Source organism: Mytilus californianus, unplaced genomic scaffold, assembly GCF_021869535.1.
Source record: "Mytilus californianus isolate M0D057914Y unplaced genomic scaffold, xbMytCali1.0.p SCAF_10, whole genome shotgun sequence".
NCBI lineage: Eukaryota > Metazoa > Mollusca > Bivalvia > Mytilida > Mytilidae > Mytilus > Mytilus californianus.
In genome coordinates this window covers 7,121,952-7,145,306 of record NW_026262582.1, presented here as the reverse complement: position 1 = coordinate 7,145,306, position 23,355 = coordinate 7,121,952, and the positions used below count along the sequence as shown (strand labels likewise).

At 30.9% G+C, this 23,355-nt stretch overlaps 1 protein-coding gene across 9 annotated transcripts in view; it reads left to right on the top strand.

Moving 5' to 3' along the window:
• LOC127717539 (titin homolog) overlaps window positions 1–22,970 on the top strand; it is a 107,577-nt gene extending 84,607 nt beyond the window's left edge. For 7 of the 9 annotated variants that reach the window (XM_052223219.1, XM_052223217.1, XM_052223215.1 and 4 more), the window contains 12 exons: window positions 3,546–3,922; window positions 4,634–4,825; window positions 6,237–6,407; window positions 8,139–8,270; window positions 9,988–10,136; window positions 11,068–11,226; window positions 12,983–13,702; window positions 14,746–14,904; window positions 15,232–15,525; window positions 17,616–17,636; window positions 20,111–20,640; window positions 21,311–22,970. In XM_052223219.1, coding sequence (XP_052079179.1) covers window positions 3,546–3,922; window positions 4,634–4,825; window positions 6,237–6,407; window positions 8,139–8,270; window positions 9,988–10,136; window positions 11,068–11,226; window positions 12,983–13,702; window positions 14,746–14,904; window positions 15,232–15,525; window positions 17,616–17,636; window positions 20,111–20,626 — 2,890 coding nt within the window. In that variant the 3' untranslated portion in view covers window positions 20,627–20,640; window positions 21,311–22,970. The remainder of the gene's footprint in view (window positions 1–3,545; window positions 3,923–4,633; window positions 4,826–6,236; window positions 6,408–8,138; window positions 8,271–9,987; window positions 10,137–11,067; window positions 11,227–12,982; window positions 13,703–14,745; window positions 14,905–15,231; window positions 15,526–17,615; window positions 17,637–20,110; window positions 20,641–21,310) is intronic. The other 2 variants (XM_052223218.1, XM_052223221.1) reach the window with 2 other exon arrangements.
• Window positions 22,971–23,355: the final 385 nt, after the last annotated feature.

Genomic DNA, 23,355 nt, shown 5'->3' with positions numbered 1-23,355 from the left:
TTATTACCTTGAATTCAAAATTTTTTGTGTGCATTTATTATTGCAATTTTTTTTAGTGCAAGATTATTTATTGAGATAAAGGAATTTGCATTATACAAATTACCTCAAAATGTGAGTTTTTATTTTTGCGAATCCAATCCAGTCACAATGCATAAAAACATTGCAGAAATTTTTGAATTTACAGTATTCACTTAGAATTTCTTCTTTGTGTATTGAATAGATATAATATGGCAAGGTTGTAAATCAGTGTTATCACTTCTAATTACCAGCAATCCTTTTGATTCATAGTGAATCACTCCACACCAGGAAAGGTGATTTTATCAGAATCACATTGTATGTACTCTGTTGTTGACTTTCCAAGTCTTTGAAAATTCGGAATGAATTTTATATAAACAGCCTATCTTAGGTCAGTTGTCTTCACTAAATTCCTGAAGGACAAATACAATTTATAAACAGATCTAGTATGTTCTCTGTGGTTGATAAAAAGGTCCGTAAACTATTTGGAATACATCTAAGATGAAAATAAAAAGATGTGGTATGACTGTCAATGAGACAACTCTCCACCTGAGACCAAATGGTGTAGAAGTATATCATAAGCCTATCAGGGATGATGTCTACACAAACTTACTAAAAGGACAAAAAAACATTTAAAAAAGACATGACTTCAGTAATGACTTCCAACCACTGACAAACCTCCAGATTTGGGACAGGTGCTTGAAAACAATTCACTGATAAACCACCTTCTTTAACATATCCAAGGGTATACAAAGAAATCCGAGGAATGAATTATATAATGATGATTCATGTATTTACATCATGTACATTTTAACTTGTCGTTGCCTCACGATGTAAGGAATTTTTTTGCATGTAATCAGTTTTTGGGTTAACAACAAAGTCATTTGACGAACTTGAGACATTTTAACGAATCATAGACCTTGAAAATTAAACAGAGAAGTGTTAACATGTTATCTGACATGTAGAGGTTATTTTCAATACCTGGATCATTGAGTTTTATTGAAATATAAGAGTTCTGAAAGTTCACTTTTGTTTTGAAATCTGATAGAAATGAAATTATGACACGTGAAAGACGATACCTAAATTTTTTTGGAACTTGTTCTAAATGAAATTTGATTGTAATTCGTGAACTAAATTATCTACAATATAACGAACATTTGTACATGGTGAAAATGTGTATATATTGTTACATAGTGTCACTTTTTAGCAGATTGGAGGATAAACCTCAGGGGTAAGATTTTTTAGTTCTCAGGCAAATTGTTTGAAAAAAATTTGTGTGGATCTGCATTTTTTTTTTTAAATTTTGCTAGATTATTTAGAAGTTTTCATTCAAACATTTTATATATATTCATCATTTTTATTCATTAAGATTTTCACTTCCTGGTTCCAAATGATGGAAACTAAGATTTTAATATATTGGTGCTTGGATATTTTTTTCCATTGGTTTTAAAGCTAGATTTACTAATTAATGCTGGTTATTTTATGTAGATTCACATTTAGCAGGTCATGTTCAACGTTAAGATTGTCAAGTTCTGAGATTAAAGTTGGCATCTGAAAATTACCGCTCAGCATTTTCAAATAGACCATTTTGCAAAACTATTCTAAATTTTGTTGAAAGTGATGCAATATAGATAATTTTGAGAACCTATACCCACTCTCTGACATCCAATATCATAATTTTTCACAGTCCTGTCTACTACAAAGAACACATACACTTTATGCCCTTCATTTGCAGGCACTGATTTCCCAAACAGTAGTTATTTTATAAGATCTAGTTCTCAGACAGCAAATTCACAATTATTTTAAAATTTTGTTTTTTTTTGTAACTTAACCAAATAATTTTGAGAATATAAAGAACAGTAAGAGAAAATTTATCGTACGTAAAAAATGTAGACCTTTCAAAGGATTAAAAATAAATATCTACTCTATAGAAATGGGAGGTAATTCATGCAGATCTATATTGTTAATAAGGGAATGAAAGGAACAAAATGTTTGTATAATCCCCTAAACACTGAATTACAGCAACTCACTATGTAGTATTACCCATATTCTTCCATCCATTATGCTAAAATCTTTCCAACCTTATTTTATTAATATTAAGCCTGTAGATTTTTGTTTTTTGGATTATACATGTAATGGTGTGGAGTAAATTTGAATTTCAAATTTTTACACATAGCTATCACAGGACTACAGCCATAATGCTTAGAAAATTTCATGAAATCGTACCAATTGAAAATATTTGCCCAATGGGGTGTATGCCTGTAACTATTGAGCTAATATTTGGATCATTAGTACTTTTAAAATAATTTGTCGTCCTGTCATTCCCAAGGCAGAGGTACTAATGTCTGCTGTGTATTTAGCCCTTTTACTTTTGTAACAACATGTTTACTACCAAATCATGTTTAATGGATATGAATCTGTAAAAAAATAATGAAAATACATTGATTTGTTATCGTGTATTGTTATGCGTTTACTTTTCTACATTGGCTAGAGGTATAGGGGGAGGGTTGAGATCTCATCATAACCCCGCCGCATTTTTGCGCCTGTCCCAAGTCAGGAGCCTCTAGCCTTTGTTAGTCTTGTATTATTTTTAATTTTAGTTTCTTGTGTACAATTTGGAGTTTAGTATGGCGTTCATTATCACTGAACTAGTATATATATTTGTTTAGGGGCCAGCTGAAGGACGCCTCCGGGTGCGGGAATTTCTCGCTGCATTGAAGACCTGTTGGTGACCTTCTGCTGTTGTCTGTTCTATGGTCGGGTTGTTGTCTCTTTGACACATTCCCCATTTCCATTCTCAATTTTATTGAGAAATATTTCTTTCTTATGCCATTTTGGGTTGTGCTATTAACAAACTTTATTTTTGATCTAAATAGTACATTTTGTGGTGCAGTTTAAAGGTAGACGCATCAACACATAAATTATATGCATCTGTAAGAAACTTGAAACCATTATGATTATGCTCTTACATTACAACAATGTTAGATAAAGGATTATATAATTTAGTAGTATGTATTTTACATATAAAGTAAACATTGTAAAAACTTCTTATCAAAGACTTTATTTGTTTGCATTCTAGTCACAAAGTTTTGTTGCTTACCTTTACAAAGATTTGACCTTATTTTGACCTGAATTAGAAGCCTTTTTTAGCAATAAACTTATACTGAAGTGTTTATGTGTTTAAATTGCATTCAAATTTTGGAGCTAAAATGGAGTTTGTGTTGTCAATTATTGCAATTTGTGTTGTATATTTTATTCAAAGACTGATCCACAGGTACTGTTTTGAAAATATTCACTGATGAATTGATAGCAGTTCTATTTTAATGTGACAACTATGTCCAATATCTTTTGAAATTCTGCAGGACCTATTTTTTTATTTTTACTTGATTTTGGCCTTTAGTCAAGCATTGCCATTGTCGGTTTACTCCGAGAGGATTTTCCCTGTTTAACATTGATATTTTTGTAAAACAAAAAAGCTATTGTTATTGTAAAAATGTTTAATAATCATTTTAACTTGCTTTCCTTTTCAGAGATGTGGATCAAATGTCAGATTTATCCGATGCAGACAGTAACCTTAGCGATGAAGAATCCTCCTTTTATGCAAATACCTCAGCAGAAATTTCAAGAATCAGTAAGAAACATGGAAAGAACCGAATGCGAACATCTTCCGTACAGACTGATGAATCTGATGTTGACGATGTCAGAGAGAGGTCTTCATCTGTGTCGAAATCTCACCTTGAAAGTAGTGCTGATGAAAGTGTCTCGTCTATAAAGAAAAAAATGATAGAGGAATATGTCCCAGCAGACGGCGAAGATCCAAAATTTGAAATCCCACCAGAAAGTTTAGAGGTGCCAGAAGGGGAACCTGCCAAGTTTTCATTGCGTTTTGCAGGCACAGAGCCAATAAGTAAGTGATTTGTAGTTTTTGCACGGCAAGTTCAGAAATTTTTGCAATCTTGTAACAATACCAAAATTGTGACAGGATAGGTTTAGCAAAAATAAAAGCTTGCATATTGAATTATTGCATTATTTGAGCACAGTTTTTTCTTAAAATCATAATTACTTATATCATATTTGTGTATACATACATTGTGCAACAATTGGAATAATAAGTACTCGCAAAAATGAATTTACAGTATAATATATTCAGATCAATAGTTTATGGTCAACAAATAATCATTTGTGCCAAAATAAAGTATTATTATGTCTTCCAAGACCTAAGAAAATTTTGTTGCAATTCTTAATTGAAAAAATTAAAACACAAAATGGTCACTCATATTTTGAATACAGAAAGAAAATGGTCACTTGCTCAACAAGCCAAAACATGGTTTTTTAATGCCTAGAGCCCTCATGAATTCTCAGAAATAACTGAAAAAATGGAATTTTTTTGAAAGTGTACAAAGGAACTTCAAACTCATCAACAAACATAACAAACAAACAAGTGAATACAATCAAGGGGAGACCACTCAAATTTGCACTGGGTAGTTGAAAACCGTGATTAGTTATTTGGTTGATTTAATTAGACTTTGTTCTGTTTTGACAACATTTACATCATTGGAAAAAATTACATATTTATTACAGTACTTATATATTATTTTTAAATTGTTATCTTTTGTAGATGTGTTTTGGTATAAAGTTGAGGATGATCTGGTAGAGTTGATGGATTCAGAACAATACACGACCAGTCGTGATGGCAATCATTGCTATCTTACAATATACAATCCAGTGAGAGCTGACGGAGGACAATACATGGCTATAGCTATCAATGAGAAAGGACAATGCTGCCAGTATATAATTCTGTCAATTAAAAGTAAGTTCGAAAAACAATTATTGTGGATTTATTTATTTTCACATTTTGAGGAAAAATGATTATTCCTTGGATACTAAATTTCTTGGTGTAGCCAAAGTCTGTGTTCAAGCCTGTAGAATATTTGTACATTGTTGAAGATTTAAATTTGTTGTTTTACCCTGAATAATCCATGACAATTGGTGCCTCATGAACGTTAATGAATCCACATTGTTTAAAGGAATAACCTTTGTCACGAAGCTATTGACCATTTAAACCTTTGTCACAAAGCTATTAACCATTTAAACCTTTGTCACGAAGCTATTGACCATAAGTTGTTTGTAAGCAAAATAAACAGTTTTGCTGGCTCTTAAGTGTGTTATGTGTACTTTTCACATAATTTTACCATGAGCTGACGCTGCTGTACTTGGAAATAATTTGTTTTTATGTCAACTAATTTTTGCTGATTGTGCAAAAATGTATTTTCATGTATACCTGATTTAGTAGTCTCATCAATTGTTGCATAGAAGCCTTTAGGAAATTTTGTTTGGTTGAATGCTACAATTCATTATAAGAACTAAAAAAATAAGTAATCCAATAATGATAATGACCCGACAGTTATATAATGATGGTGTTTCAGGTCATTATAGTGTAACTTGAATGATTTAGGCCCTTCAGAGTCTCCTACCTGGGAGGGCCTTAATTCTTTATACATTAAAAACGTCACAAATCCTGTCCTCTGATTCATGACCTCTGGAAGAGAGAGCCACTTCTAGCAGCTTGATTATATTGAGATAGCTTATTCGGAATGATTGCTGGGACACTTTTCCCTTTATTAAGCATTCAGGCATTATAATGTAGTGCTCTTGTGAGCAGAATATCTAATGACTAAATTATAAAGGTTAATGATAGGGTTCAATGTTCAATTGAAATTATGATAAAATGGATTCCATAGTGTCATTCATCCTGTTTTGTACTATATGAACAGTCGCATGTACTCCCAATTCTTCCATAACAAATCTAACCTTGTGATTAATTAGAGTTAAACAAAAATAATAAAATGTACTTCAAAATAACTAAATACTTTTAAGAAAGTATTCAAATAGCTGTTGATAAATAAGGAGTTGTATATATGATAAGGAGATAATTACACTACCAGAGAAGAAAAATATTGCAAATATAATTGAGTCATCATTATTACAAAAATGATTAAATTTCCACAAATTAATACTTTTAAAAAATGCCAGCATTCATGTGAAATAGTAATAAACTACAGTACACTTCAGAGTTTGCATGAAAAACTTAACAAATATAAATGTTGGGCCTAAAATGTCTGTATGAAATAAAATTGAGAATGGAAAGCATATTTGTGATTTAATAAAGAAAATGATTATTTATTACATGCACAAATACAATAAATTTTTCTCACTTTCAGAAAATAAACAAGAACTGAAGAAGCCAGAGTTTCTTAAAGGAATCCAGGATGTTGATGCTACTGAAGGTCAAACTGTCAAGTTCAGATGTAAGGTCAAAGGTTATCCACAGCCAAGAATATGTTGGTATAAAGATGGGAAGCTTCTGGCAAATGATGATTGTTATAAGATAGGTATGCTTTTTCCTTATATTTCATTAAAGACCCACTCTTAAGTGGGGGCTATATTGCAATCGCTTTGTATGTCAGTTTGTCTGTCCATCCATAACACTTATTTTTAACACTTTTCTCAGAAACCACTGAACAGAATGGCTTTATATCTGTTCAGCAGCTTGACAGTGATGTAAAAGTAAAGTATATGTGTTTTTTAGATCTGTTAGTAACCTTATTCCCATTTACTGATTCTTTAAATTTTTCAAAATGTTGAATGAATTTTTATGCCCCACCAACAAAAGTAGGAGGGGCATTATGTTTTCTGGTCTATGCGTCAATCTGTTTGTCCGTTCGTCCGTTCGTTCGTCTGTCCCGCTTCAGGTTAAAGTTTTTGGTCAAGGTAGTTTTTGATGAAGTTGAAGTCCAATCAACTTGAAACTTAGTACACATGTTCCCTATGATATGATCTGCCTGGTTTTAATGCCAAATTAGAGTTTTGATCCCAATTTCACTGTCCACTGAACATAGAAAATGATAGTGTAAGTGGGGCATCCGTTTACTATGGACACATTCTTGTTTTTTTTATTTTCACATTTTTCTCAGACACTGCTGTCAGCTGACAAATATTGAAAAAGGAATTTTGTTTGTTTTAAAATCATTCTAAGTTTTATTGACATTTTCCAATGTAATGTTTATACCATGTTATCGTATGATTGATGACCAGGATTCATTCGCCTCCATAAATGTTTAACATGTCAAAATTAAAAAGTAAAATAAAGGGGCATTATTTGGGAGAAAGATTATCAAATTAATCAAATTTAGTTGTTTCCAATTTTTCAAGGCATTGAAAAATTCAAATAAAAAATATGGTATTATTTTAGAACAAAAAAAAGTTAAAGGGCACATTATTGCATGAAATTGTGCTTTGAAAATTTTACATGGTCAGCTAAATGCCACTGTCTTAAAAGACCACCTTTCATATCATCCTGCAGCCCAACAGCTCAATTTGCCCACAGTGCTTGCCCTACAAAATTCATATATCGTCGCAGTAACAGAGAATTATGAAATGGCACTGTTTTTCTAGAAATTATAGTACCTCATCCATAACACAATCTTGAAAGAAAATCATTTCAGATGGTATCACCTACCTTCAAGCAATATAGCATCACATTAACATAATGCTAAAAGCCCTGGCCCAGAATACTGCCCTTCTAGACTTCGACACCATATAAACCAAAAGGTTAAAACACTAAACTCTGCCAGTGGTGTTTCTGTCTATCATTGTATTTTCCTATATAAGGACCCTCAGATTAGGTCATTCAATGTCATTAATCATTGTTAATTTGGAATACACATATTTGTCAGGATTTTCTCATCTATTTCAAATCGTTTCTGTGGTGGAATGTAAACTCAATACAGGTTTGATTATGAAAATATTTATTTTTCTAAATGTTTGTTTTGTTGTGACAGCAGATTAATTTAAATCTTGTTACATATGACAGCTGTTATGACATTTTTCACAAGGTATTAATAGTTTTACATTGTACATTTAGGTTAATAATTTGGAGGTTCTGACTGTGTACATTCTAGTTAATGATTTGGAGGTTTTTGTCATGTACATTCTAGTTAATGATTTGGAGAGTATAACTGCATTTGGTTTTATTTAGAAAAAAAAAGTAATATTTCCAGGATTTTTTTGCAGAAGACTGTTTTTATTGGACAGGGTAAACATTAGATTTGTTCTATTTGCAGAAAAATTTGGAAACCGTGATTATATTTTGACGATAGATTTTGCCTCAATGAATGATGATGCTGAATACACTGTTGTGGCCAAAAATATCGCAGGAGAAACTAAATCTGTGGCGCAACTGATAGTTGATACAGGTAAGGTTGCAGCATATTATGAAACTGTTTTTGTGGAGCCTTCGACTTTTGTTGAAAAAGCGAGACATAGCGATCCTACATTCCGGCGGCTGCGGCAGCGTCCACAAATATTCACTCTGTGGTTAAAGTTTTTGAAATTTTAATAATTTTCGTAAACTATCCTGGATTTCTACCAAACTTGGACAGAAGCTTGTTCATGATCATAAGATAGTATCCAGAAATAAATTTTGTAAAAAAAAAATTCCTGTTTTTCCGTATTTTACTTATAAATGGACTTAGTTTCTGCCAGGAAACATTACATTCACTCTGTGGTTAAAGTTTTTAAAATTTTAATAACTTTCTCAAACTATCCTGGATTTCTACCAAACTTGGACAGAAGCTTGTTTATGATCATAAGATATAGTATCCAGAATTAAATTTAAAAAAAAAAAAATCCTGTTTTTCCGTATTTTACTTATAAATGGACTTAGTTTTTCTGCCAGGAAACATTACATTCACTCTGTGGTAAAAGTTTTTAAAATTTTGATAACTTTCTTATACTATCCTGGATTTGTACCAAACATGGACAGAAGTTTGTTTATGATCAAAAGCTAGTATCTAGAAGGAAATTTTTATTAAAATTTTGTACTTGTTTATCCATATTTTACTTATAAATGGACTTAGTTTTTCTTCCAGTTACCATTACATACAGTCTGCAGTTAAATTTTTTAAAACTTTTATTAGATTCATAAACTATCCTGGATTTTTACCAAACTTGGACAGAAGCTTCTTACAATAAAAAAATTGTATCGAGAGGAATATTTTTATTTAATTTTTTCCTCATCTCATTTTTGTTGAGCCTGCGATTAACAGCAAAAGTAGGTGAGACACTAGGTTCCGCGGAACCCTTACGAATTTTTTTCTCCATTGATGTCAACAGATAGATGTCAATGTCTTGCTCTATTTGGTTATGACTGTAATGATATATAACGTAACAAAAAAATTTTCATCTTCTCACTGTGTTGACCCTAATGGCAAGAACATATTTATAACTGTAAATTAAGAAATTTTTGTATGCATTTATTATGCAAGATTGATTGTTACGATGTAAGAAAATGATGCATACAATTAATGGTATCAAAATGCGAGCTTTTATTTTTGCTCAACATATCCTGTTCCAATTTTCGAAATAATTTCTGAATTTAGTTCATATAAAAATAAGAAAATGTGGTATGATTGCCAATGAGACAACTGACCATCAGAGACCAAATGACGTGGAAGTTGTCATATTTGTTTCAAGTTCATTGTTTTGTCAAAATGCAGGCTGTCGTATATGAAACAATGCAATCCATGAAGCCAGCAAAGTAACAACACTTTTGTCAATATAATGGAATTTTACGTGACTGTCATACTAATGAGAGGTTTAGCTAGCTATAAAGCCAGGTTGAATCCACCATTTTCTACATAAGGAAATGCCTGTACCAAGTCAGGAATATGACAGTTGTTTTCCATTCGTTTAATATGTTTGAGCTTTTGATTTTGCCAATTGTTAAGGGACTTTCCGTTTTGAATTTTCCTTGGAGTTCGGTACTTTTGTTATTTTACTTTTTGGTAAGCTGATGTGCATGAAGCAAAATACCAATAATTCATCACATTTTGCATGTTAAATATTAAGAATTTTGCAACATTTGTCAATAATTACTGCATTCATCTTGAAATATGTTGACCTTTATGACAGATGTAGTCAAACCTAGCCAGCCTGTCAGATTACCAACATCATCCCAGCGTAAAGATGACCAACAACTGACCAATCTGAACAGGAAGTTATACGAGACAAAATCAGATGTCACTGATGCTGCAGAGGACTTACTCAACACCGCCAATGAAGTAAGATTTTAAAGAATTTTGGGTTTTAGGTTACATAGAATCTGTATCATATAATACAAAAAAAGGCTATCTTATTTCTAAATAAAAGTACATAATTTAGATTCAATCATTTTCATGGGTACCAATACCTGTATGTTCTATCCTTTACATAAAATTATAATTTATAAACTATATCATTATAAAATTGTTTTTCCTCTATATAGAACCACTGTATATATTCTATTATAAATTAGTATAACCAAGTAGACACATTCACTGCATGTTATAACTATAACCAGATAATTGGGCAAAGTCATTCAAATACTGGGTGGATTCAAGTTACTGTAAATTCAGAAATTATTGCGTGGTTTTTATTAATGCGAATATTGCAACTGGGTGAGTATCGCAAAAATAAGAACTCGCATTCTGAAATCTGATACATATATCTGTATGCAGATGTTTCTGAAATCGCAATAATTACTGCTGCATTTTGTCCATTCCTAAAAATCGCATTAATAAATGCATGCAATAATTTCTGAATTTACAGTAATAGGCATATCTTTTTTACACATTACTCCATTTTTAAAAAAGTCAATGCCTCAGTTTTACCCAGCATTTAACATTGCCATTGCTTCTGAATTTTAACATGCTGTATTATTTATTAATTTCTTTCATTTCCTTCATACATTTTGGTCCAAACCATAATTTTGACATTTGATTACTGAAAACAGCTGAATAAAAGAATGGAGAAAAACAACAAAAATGAATAATCTTACAGCATGCATCACTAAAGCAAACAGCAGAAAATATTTTGAATGATATTTATTGGACAGAATAGTTGTTCCTGAAATATTTTTTTATAACTTACATTGAACATTTTCAAAAATAAAATGTGCAAAGTTTTCTGCTGTTTTAAATGTATACTCACCTAACCGTTTAATTATACTAACAGTTGACTGACATCCACAAGAGCTTAGATGAAGTTGATCACATGCTTTCATCCTTTGAACATGACCTTGACCCAGCTTCTGATGTAACCAATAACAACTGGGCAGATACGGTTCTATCCCATAATTTAGGACATAGTACTTTATTGAATTATCAAAAGATGGTGAGTCGTGCAGTTTTTTGAGAATTCACTAGATGTTTCAACATTACCTTCTGTTAACCCTTTTATCCATAATAAAGCCTTTTGTAGCCTCCCTCTTTTCTCCATAATGATGCTTTTTGACACCTCTTGGTACATCAATGTTTTGCCCCACAAAAAAATCTGTATTAAAGTTTTTATTTTATTTAATGTGGTATGGGAGTATAAATTAAAAATGATAGAATTTGTTCATACTTTGCCAAAACGTAGTATATATTATGATATATTCAAAAATATAATAAAAATGATAGGTCACCGAGCATTTTCTCATGCTACAGGTTGTGACAAAATGAAACATTTTGTATGGATTATACAGGAAAAAAATCATTATGTGATTAGAAGCTAAGCTAAATGATAGAATTGTAAAATAAAATATGAGAAGATAGCTTTTAGAAAATGCTTTGAGAATATCAAAAGAAAGGATAGGGTCACCGTACATTTTTTACGGCTAAAATATAAAATAGCAAAATTTCATGTAGATTCCTTCAGAAAATGTACTATTTCAGAACTTCAGAGCTACCTCCCCTTAAAATGCCAATTTAAAAAACATTAAAAATCAAGCAAAAATAATCTAAGCTTGTAAAAATATTAATATTTATAAGTTAAAATCTTATAAATTTGTTCTTTTAAATGAAAATTCACATTAGTTATCTGCATTCCTGCATCAAATTTTGCTAACTTGATTGAAAATCTGGACCTTAGGTTCTCTGTTAATTACAATCCAAGATGGCGAAAGACACCCATACAACATTTTATTGAAATATCCTATGGTTATTTCCCTTTGCCCAATGGTCATATTATAGCAATAATTAATCACAAAACATTTCCCCATATGTTTAGATGTAATTATGAAACACCTTACAATGTGAGAAAATGCAATTGTGTGCACTTTTTTTGGTTAAAAAACGCAAGATTTGGTAAATCAGCAAAATTTTGTTTTCAATAACAATACTAAAGTTAAATTCCTAACCTTTTTTATTGCACAATTCTTATAGGCATATTATGTTGAGTAAACCCTTGCATGCATTAGGCTAATATTTAGAACTCCTCCAAAATTATTTATAGCCAAATATATTGTAGCGGGTAGGGGCTTTTCAATTTTTCTTTACAATATTATATCATGAACTCTTATGGATATAGATAAAAGTATCAATGTAAATTCCCTCCTGGAAGTGTTCAAGGAGAAATATTCCTTTGTAAATCTTTGTTGCTGGTGGTTTACATGAGATTTTAAAGGCACCAATCTGTTTAATTTCTATACTTAATTTTAACTTAACAGTTTTAGCTTGAAAACTGAAATTTACAACATTTTTTGAATTTTGGGATATTTTGTTCAAAAAGGATATTTTTACCTTCCTTGAAGAAATTTTTCTTTGGGAAAATTGTCATTAATGGAGACACTTCCCCTTACAAAACAATGTAAAATTTCACAGAGAGGTCTGTTACAATTTTTAGAAGAAACCATTTGAGAAAAATCATGAACAATTTGTTATAATGGAATAACGTTAAAAGATGCAAGACATTTTGTGGAAAGATGCATTGTTTATAATATGACAAAAACTAATTGACAATTCATCCAGTTTTAAGGTGATTTATTACAAATTATAAGATACTGTCAGTTATGTTTGTTGAACTTGTGTAGAAAGGTTACTGCCTAATTGAAGTTTATGGCACATCATCTTTTATCTAGAAATATAGTATAAACTTTTATCAATTGTAGAAAACAGCAGCTGAAAATGTAAGAAAAACAACTGGTAGGGCTATTGATCTTGTTGAATCTACAGACAGTTTAATTGACAACAATAAAATGGACTGCTTAGCAACTAGCACACCAAGGTCATCAGAAGAATCCATTCATACACCAAGGTCAAAGAAAGACATTCCAGAAAACAAACCAAAATGGTTACAATTTGTTAAAGAAGATGGTGACATTCCAACACATTCATTGCTATTATCAAAACAAAGTAATAAGACAAATGATTCATATTTCAATCAGCCAATCAAAACAACAGAAACTGGACATGTGCCTTTATCTGTTGACACTTCTCATCATGTGACTTCCAAGTTAGATGATTTTATTTCAAACACTTCTGTTAAACCAGAGACTGTTCATCATTCAAATGTTGATCAGATTCATTTGACCGTTTCCAAGGACGAAACTGATCATGTGACCCCAAATACTCAGCCATTAGATACATCTCTAGACTCATCAAATATTTCAAGTGATCTGAATGACAATGTCTTAGATTCTGAACCCCAAACTGTCAATTTTGGTGCAAAGCCAGTTCAAGCTGAATTCTACAGTAGAGACTACATTATAAATAATAAAAATACTCCCTCTAAACCTCCACGGAAAAAGTGGGAGGTGAAGACTGATCATTATTCACCTGGTGCTGAAATTGTAAATAAACAGAAAGATCTGGATAACGCTGAGGAAAAGGTAAGATATATTAGTAATTTGCAAATGCCTATGTAAAATATGACCTCTCTTTTCCAAAACAAATCAAACATCAAATAAGATAAATTTGTACTAATTCAGTTTAACGCTTCTTATTGAGACAAAACATTCTTAGATTTACCTTTTTTGTCGAGCCTGCGACTTTTGTCGCAGAAAGCTCGACATAGGGATAGTGATCCGGCGGCAGCGTTAGCTAACTTCTTAAAAGCTTTATATTTTTGAAGGTGGAAGATCCGGATGCTTCATACTTTGTATATGGATGCCTCATGTTACGAAGTTTCCGTCAGTCACATGTCCAAAGACCTTGACCTCATTTTCATGGTTCAGTGATTACTTGAAAAAAAAGTTAAGATTTTTCTTATGTTAAATTCTCTCTTATTATAAGTAATAGGATAACTATATTTGGTATGTGTGTACCTTGCGAGGTCCTCATGCCCGTCAGACCATTTTCACTTGACCTCGACCTCATTTCATGGATCAGTGAACAAGGTTAAGTTTTGGTGGTCAAGTCCATATCTCAGATACTATAAGCAATATGTCTAGTATATTCAGTGTATGGAAGGACTGTAAGGTGTACATGTCCAACTGGCAGGTGTCATCTGACCTTGACCTCATTTTCATGGTTCAGTGGTTATAGTTAAGTTTTTGTGTTTTGGTCTGTTTTTCTTATACTGTATGCAATAGGTCTACTATATTTGGTGTATGGAATGATTGTAAGGTGTACATGTCTAGCTGGCAGGTGTCATCTGACCTTGACCTCATTTTCATGGTTCAGTGGTCAAAGTTAAGTTTTTGAGTTTTGGTCTTTTTTTCTAATACTATATGCAATAGTTCAACTATATTTGGTGTATGGAAATATTTTATGATCTATATGTCAGTCACGCAGGTTTTATTTGACCTTGACGATATCAATGATCAGTAAAGAAGGCGAGACATTTCAGCGTGTGCACTCTTGTTCATCCATTAGAAGATGAATTATCATTCAATTTTAAATTTCATTATTTATAAGCAACATAATTTTTCAGATATACATGTCTGCAAGCAAGTTATCAAACCTTGAATCAAAACTTCATCATCTCCAACAGGAAGTTACCAGCACTCATTCTGGGAATAAAAGAAAGATTTCACACCTGGAAGAGGACATTGCTCAAACTGTTGCAGAGACTTGCCGTTCAGATCATGATGTAAGTCCTTAAGAGATGTGACATTCAAACTCATTAGTCCAAAATAAACTGACAATGCCATGGCAAAAAACAAAAAAGACTAAAAGACGGACAACGATATACAAAACACAAAATAAAAAACTAAAGAATGGGCAACACCAACTCCATCAAAAACTAGTAATTTTCAAAGAAATTATAACCTATAAAAGATTAAACTAATTGACCACATTGAAGTAATCTTTATGAAAACCTATAAACTAATTTTTGTAAGTTATATATATTGAAATTGTACTCATCTTATTTAAATGATGATTGGAATTTTTCAAATTAACTTTTATCTGTTTACAGATTGGTGCGATTGAAAGATCTGTTGAAGCTCTCCAGGTATCCTGTCCAGCTTCTCCTAGGTCTGCCGAGGATGACAATTCCAACATGTCCTCCCCAAGTTTGTCCATTGACTCCGGATTCTCATCAATAAGAGAGCGACCTCAGCCTACTGTCATTATTGGTACAACTGGAGAGGACGAGCTACCTGAAAGTAGGACAGAATTAAACGAGGAGACTGGGGTCGAGCTACCATCGGTAAACAGATTGAAGCAGTTGTTTGCACACACTCAAGAGGAGGAGGCTGCATTTAAGAGGGTTAGCATTGACTCACTTTTCCAGAAGTTGTTAGATTTTTGATCATTTGAAATATGGTGTTGGCCTTTTTCTCCCTTTGTTGACAGGATATTTATCATAAATACAAATAAATTCTAGTAGAATGCATGAACAAATATACATGGACATCTTTAACCTAACAAAAATTATCTGGAGTATTTTGATTGCTTGAAAAATGCATGAATGCTTCAATCAAGTTAATCTTTTCTTTTATCATTAATTTTACACTTAGTTGATAGTATCCATGAAAACTTCAGCACTTGTCAAGATTTTTCCAAACTAAAATCTTGAATTTTAAAATGTTGCCTTACAAGACCCTCAGTAGAATTAAGTTTTGCTTTTTACAAAAACTCTGTCTTATTTATCTATATACATCAACTGATAAAAAATATTTAAGTAAAAAGATTCTGAGGGTATCAAAAGTTAATTTGAATTTTGAATCTGTTTTATAGTAAGTTGCTGTCAGAATATTACAGTTCTGCAATATTGAGAGGGAAAATATAGTTACACTAATAGATAAATTGAGAAAAAGGGAAAATTAAAATCAAATGAAAGGTTAAAAACTAAATGAGTTATTAACAATTAGATTCTAAAAAAGTTTTTTAACCATTAAACTGATCAAGATGATTGATTCTGTAAGGATATCTGGACAGTTAATGTCAACTAAGTGTGAATATACCTTTAAGCTTTTGCTGAATATTGTCTGCTATAAAACTTATTGACAAGATATTTTTAAATATTTTTTGTATTTTTATTCCTGTAGAATCATGCACTCATGATTTTTTTCATGTTACATTTATGAACTCGATTTTATAAAGGAGAATTTTGAACATTTAAAGAAAATTCTATATCTTATTAAAATTCTATCAAATAAGGAAAATTATAGGGAAGTATAAGTGCATTTTAAGGACAACATACAAAATACTGTTCTGAATTTCACAAACGCACACCGGACTTTAACATGCACGGTAAGTCACTGAAACTAGTTGTCACATTATCAACGTGTTTAGTGTGAAGTCCATTTTGTTTTTAATTCTAGAGTGCAGTGAATTTGTCTATTCTTTTTAAACCTTATTGTTTATTCTAATTGTTATTAATTTTCTTCATATTGCTGCAATTCTTGGCATATGCTCTCTATACATTACTTTTCCATTTCAATATTAATATCTGAAGGCTGTTCCCATTTAATTATTACAGTAAAGAGGGTATTATTCCATTCATCTGCTACTATCAAGTGATTGATTGAATCTTCAGATGCCAAAAAGCATTTTTGCCATTTGTAACAGTTAAATTATTTTTTTGTGGGTAAATTATCAATGTTTTAATCATAATCCTGATGAATTTAACCCTCAGATATAAGACTGAATCAACATCATTTGATTAATAGTATAAGGTTGCAATATATTGATTTTTTTTGTTTTTTCAATTTTTTTCAATTGTAGCAGTATTTTTTTCAAATTGTTCCTCTGGGAAAAAATTAAATGACAAATTCATTTTGTTCCGCCTTATAGCTTAGTCTACAAATAAGTTTAAAGAACTAAGAATGATTTCCATTTGGTTTAATAATTAATTGACACATCTACAAGAACAAAATGAAAAGTACATCCCTGGAAAATATTAAAGAATACATTGTTTACGTTCATTCTCAAAATGTAATACTATGTCACTCAAAACTGTAGATGAGCATGCAAGGGAAACACCAGAACAAAATGTAGTAAAATTTCACTTGCTACCTTTAGTATAAATTGGAAATAGGGAACCCTTGACCAACCCTTGACCAACACTATTTCAATTCAGCCTAGCCCTTAGAAAACAATTTAACAAGCTAATTCCGCTACCTTTAGTATAAATTGGAAACAGGGGCATTAAATTAACCAATCCTAATTGAATTTGCCCAGCCATTATAGATACCTGAATACCTACCAACTTTCTGTAAAATGTTTCTCTAATAAGCCAGTCAGTATGTAGAAATCCTTACTACCTATCTCCTCGTTAAACATGAAAGTGGAACAGCCTTTGCATGTGTTGTGTGTACTGCATGTGATTGTATGTTTAAATTGTGTAATTTCCAGAAATCTAGTTTAGAAGGATCGGTAAGTAAAGAGTTATCACCCATTATAGACGTGACATATTATTACTGCTTACATATTAACTTTTATTTTGTTTATAGTTTAGAGCATAGCATTTTTTCAGCCATTAACAGAAGCCAAGTCATGTGACAGTTTTTATGACGGAAATTCATACTTGTTTTTGAATACTTGAATCAAAAAGAGGTTATAAGTTTGACCTTAAAGTAATTTCCACACTTTCTTTGGTAATTGGCAGTTTAAAAGTTCTGACAAGTATCTATTTTTTTTCTACTGAAGCCATGAGTTATCTATGATGAATATACTTTCCATTGTTATATATTCAAAGTATAAAAAAAAAAAAAAAAAAAAAATAATTGCCTAAAATTGTTTGGACAATCTGGAATCAATTTTGTTTACAGTAGGTATGACATTTGAATATAGCTTTTTGTCAGATATGGCTGGAAAAGTAGAGTTTATGCTCTTAGTTTAACAGGAAAATATTTCTACTCTTTCTCTCTCATATTTTATATTTTTAAGATGTAGATGCAACATTTATATGGAAAACATATGTTTTATTATTTGTTTGTTTATTTCCAATGAGAGATTTTAATTTAAATTCTTTTGTTCAGTTGAACAATCTAACAGAGGAAGGTTAAAATCAGGTTTACTGACTCGGAGGTGTTTGTAGTAGTGTGTGATTTTGGATAGGTTCATTAGAAATATTTTTCTGCTTCTTAACCAGTTTTTATGTTGTTAATTATAATTTAAGAGATTACATTTCACAAAAGTTATCATTTACTTATAGCATGATGTTTTGTAACATTTGTTAAGAATTGATTTAGAGATATCTTGTCATAATTATGAATCAAGATCAACAGATTTTTGCCATTTCTGTACATAAATGTGTCTTTGCTAGAGTAAAGAGCGAACTATTTCAGGGAAAAAAAGAGAAAATTACTCGTATGAATAAAAGATGATTTGAGGTAAATAAGGGAAATCACACTGACAATACAAAGTTTACCATAAATAGATACCTGTAAGGTTGCATACAGCCTTTTTATAGTATGAATAACTTTATTAATAAAAACTATATTAAACCTATAAGGGAAACATACCCCCCAAAAAATTAGATAATTGAAGGATGTAAGATTATCCTTATAAATTCTTTTCATTAACAATACCTCAGATTTATTATAAGTACACCCATTGTTCATGATAATATGTATGCTAGTGTCAAATATACAGTTTAATGTGGAAAAAAATCATCAGTTTACATACTTTATTTCTGCACTCTAACCTGTAGTAATTTGTATGTTCACTAGTTTGATAACAACAAGCTCACCAGACAGAACACAAAGAAAACTAATTCCACTGTTTTATACTAATTGAAATGCTTCTACACAACACCACTTACTAACTTGGAATACGACATTGCTAAGCATTTGATGACTACTGAAATCCTAAGGTTGTGAAAAGCATAATTTAAAATTTTGTACTCAATGAGAAAGGTTGATCCCTACCTCCCTAAGGTATTAGATCTAGAACAGTTGAGAATTCCAGTAATATATGGATACTTAAATAGTCCTTTGAAATTAGGTTTTGGATTCTAGGACTATTCAGAAGGCTTTATGTCTGTTAATAGTTTAGGAATGATAAAACATTTGGAAATGGGTGTATGGTAAAGAAATCAAATTAAAAGCTGCATCAAACCTTTTATACAATTCAGTATTTTCAACAGACTTTGCAAGCAAAAGATGATAAGCCAATTATTTTGTGAGAATGTCTGTACTTACATCTGGCTTTTCATATGACAAAGTTATTTAGTTCCCTATTTTGTCTAGAAATACCATTATTTTCAATTTAATATGTTCATCATTGGTGATTACCTATAATAAGCCTCAGCATAGTAGCCCTTATTTCATATATTATATTCCATATATTACAAAAACATTTTAATTATTACCTATCAGTATAAATAAATTAGTATATAAAGTCGCATGTCTGAATAACAAAAGTAGTAAAAGATATGGCAATTTTAAGCCATTGAAGATAAATCACCCTCTACTGACAATCTAATATGTACCATTTAAGTTTCCATTTGAACATTATTTTTGAAACTCTGTTTTAAAAAAAAAAGGATACAGGTAATTTGAATGTTTGGATGAAAAATAAACATATGGAGGGTTGCAAAAGTGAAATGTTCATGAAAAGTTGATCATTGTCACCTGTTTAGCTATGATATTATACTAAAGCTACTTGGAAGAAATTAAGTGAGTGTACGAAAAAGTAATTATATATGTAATTAATTTTTTTGTAAATCTTAAAAGACCAACATTATTCTAAAATATGGCTAGTTTTCAATGATTTATTCAAGCAAACTGTAACTCAATCATTTGGGAAAATTCCTCTCATATGGGATTTTGGGTACAACACAGAAACCATAGAAACCTAACATAAAACTTAAAAGTTTGTAAAATGAAAACTATTTCTTTTCACAGGTTCATAGTATCACAGCCAGAACATTGGGGAAAGATAAAGTAGAAAAGATCAGATCCATGGCAAGAACTGTCAATCATCCATCTCCATTGGCTGCTGAATCATCCAATCAGAGCAAAACTGGAAAAAGTCAAATAACTGTGACATTAGCTCCTGTTAGTCATACAATTAATTATCAACCTCAGGCCAATCAGATATTTCCAAAAGAGAAAGGAACATATTTCCCTCCTGATCAACCAATCAAAAGGGACATTGCAAACAAAATAGAATCTCAGCCAATTAGCAAAACTAATACAAGTTCAAAAAGTGTTAGAGCTCCTCCTCCACCATGTCAATCAAACCAAAGCCAAACTCCTTCAAAAAATGAAACCAGTGATGAAACTACATCAGAGAAAAAGAAAAATTCCAGAATACGGCCTGGATGCATAAATGCCAGAGCGAAATTTTGGGAGAAGAAGATACAGGGTGATTCTACTGAAGAGGAATATCCATCAATGTTGGAGCAAGTCCCAGACTGAGTAACATTGGAAAGGTATACACTTTTTACCCCGTTTACCTTTTTGAGTTATTTAGAAATTGTTTCTTTGTTCAAATTGGCAAAGTTTGAAAATGTATATTTTTGATTTGCAATCATTTTTGCGTAAATTTTAATACCTCAACGTGTCTGTTTTATTTGTTTTCACTTTTTGAAATGATCAGATTTGTTTATTTTAGGCATTAAAAAAAATGCAAATGTTGACAAAATTTCAGGAATTTGTTTTCTAAACTGAAGAATTGTATTGTTTTTACCCAAAAGTGTCAAACGTTTATCAGTAGGTAATGACAATGATTATGAAAATAAGGAGTTGTGGTATGAAAGCCAATGAGACAACTATCAACCAAAGTTCAAATGAAGTGGATGTAAGCAATTATAGGCAACTTTACGACCTTCAAAAATGAGAAAAACCCATACCGTATAGTCGGCTATAAAAGGCTTATATGAAACAATTTAATTGAGAAAACTAATGGCCTAATTTATAACAAAACAATTTACGCTAAACAAAAATAAAATTTAAATTATTTAAAGTTCAAATTACGATAAAATCAACAATTTTTTCACTATTTTCACGGGTTAACGAGCAAAAATTGAAATTCCTTTTTAAAGGTATGATATGATTAATGATGATTTTTGCTTTAATTGATTTAAATTCTTTATTTTTCAGAAACTAAAAGAGTCTGCCACAGAATGAATACACTGTATCAAAGATTTGTTACGACACCTGCCAAAGATAGTCTCATAAAACAAACTGCCTGATTATCTCTCTTTCACAAGATGGTCTCATTTCAGTTTCATGATTGTCTCCCTTTTATGTATTCTTTCAAACATTAACTGAATCTGTTTTTCTTGTTTAAGGAAACAGTCATGTACTTAATGAAAATTTCTTTTAAGAAATAGTACTAATATAATTTTCTGTTTTAATTTTAACCAAGAATTCTGTATTGACATACTGGATGAATGTTGTGCACTTTTGAGATAAAAATTACAAAAAACATAACATTTAAGATAAAAGTGAAACTAGACAAGACAGTTCAATAATGTTCTCTGCTATTTATGAAATGTAACCAGAACTGATAATTTCTTGATTGATATTTTATTCCTCGAAATCTGTTAATGCATAATTTTGTGTCGGATAATCTTATTATGAGCATTCTAAAATATATAAGTGTACATTATTTATTTTAGGTTTCTGTGTGTTGTTACCTCTTGTTTTGTTCCTTTTTATTGTCCATATGTAATACACTTGTGTTTCTTACCGCCTTGCAGATATATGAAAAAATCCTTGATTATGTCCCTTACTATAACTACAGTCAATGTCTTCCCTTTTCTTGATAAATACTTTGATAAAGAAAAAAAGAAGTCTGGAGCCCAAGCAATTTCTTAAATTTACAGAAAATATACTGATAAAAGCTTTTAAATTAATTTTTTTTAAAATTGACTTTGACAGCTCCATATCGAAATAACATTATACTACATTTTTATATCAGTATAGATTTTGGGTCTTATTAAAGCTGTTAAAATGAATTAATAATACATTGATCTTTAAACAAACTTGCATATATCAGGAATTTGATTCTAAGAGGAGAATTCCTTCATAGAACGACATTGTAAATTTTGTTCTTTGAAGATTTACTGGCACAAAATTTATGGGCACATTTTCAGGGGAGGTAACACATGTCTACTTACTTTTACATCATAACCAGCTATTTCCCTTAGATACATTTTCTTCTCTTTAAGAATTTCTAGCACAATTCATGTCCAAATGGGGAGATAACATGTCTTGTTACTTTGTACCATCCTCCCTAAAAAAGCAAATAGGGTATATAGATTTATATTTTATATAACTAGCATTGCTCTTTAAAGGAACTTGCATATATCAGGAATTTTATTTTTAGGAGAGTAGTTCCTTCAGGAAATGAAATATAAAATTCTATTCTTCAAAGATTTTCTCTCACAACATTCATTTCCATAGTGGAGATTACACCTGTCTAGTTCCTTTGTACTTCTTACCAGCTCTTTCCCTGAAAAGCACATAGAGTATACAGATTTAGATTTGATATAACTAGCATTTGTACATATATATATATAAATTGTTACAACTGGCTGAGCCAGATATGATATTAAAAATAATAATGCAATATATAATATGGGTAATAATTATCATTCTGTTGTAACATTGTTATTGTTGTCATTGTTTGATATTAATATTCATAATTATCTCGTGAATATTCATTGGATATCTTATCAAAACTTTCTATATGATATGATATATATAGAATGTGCAATATTTTATTTAAATAAAAAATAACTAAACAATTATACAACTGTTGCTTTGTCTTTATTCTTTAATTATGCATCAATTCATCTATAGATATATATATGTTCAGATTATTCTGTCCTTTTGGTGTCAATTAGAACGTGTAAACCAAAAAGTCACTCCTTTGTTTCTTGATTATGATAATGAGTCTAAATTGTCATGGTGTTTGAATCATGAATAGTAGGTGATGCTGACCCTGATGATACATCTAGTCTGGCTCATTTTACAGTTCCAAGTGATTCCTTTAGTTTTTATTCCACTGATTTGTATACTGTTTATTCAGAAATTATGGTGTATAAAAATAAGAAGATTTTGGTGTGCATTTATTATTCCAATTTTGAAGAATAGACAAAACTGCAAGATTAATTATAGTAATTGCAGGAAAATCTGCA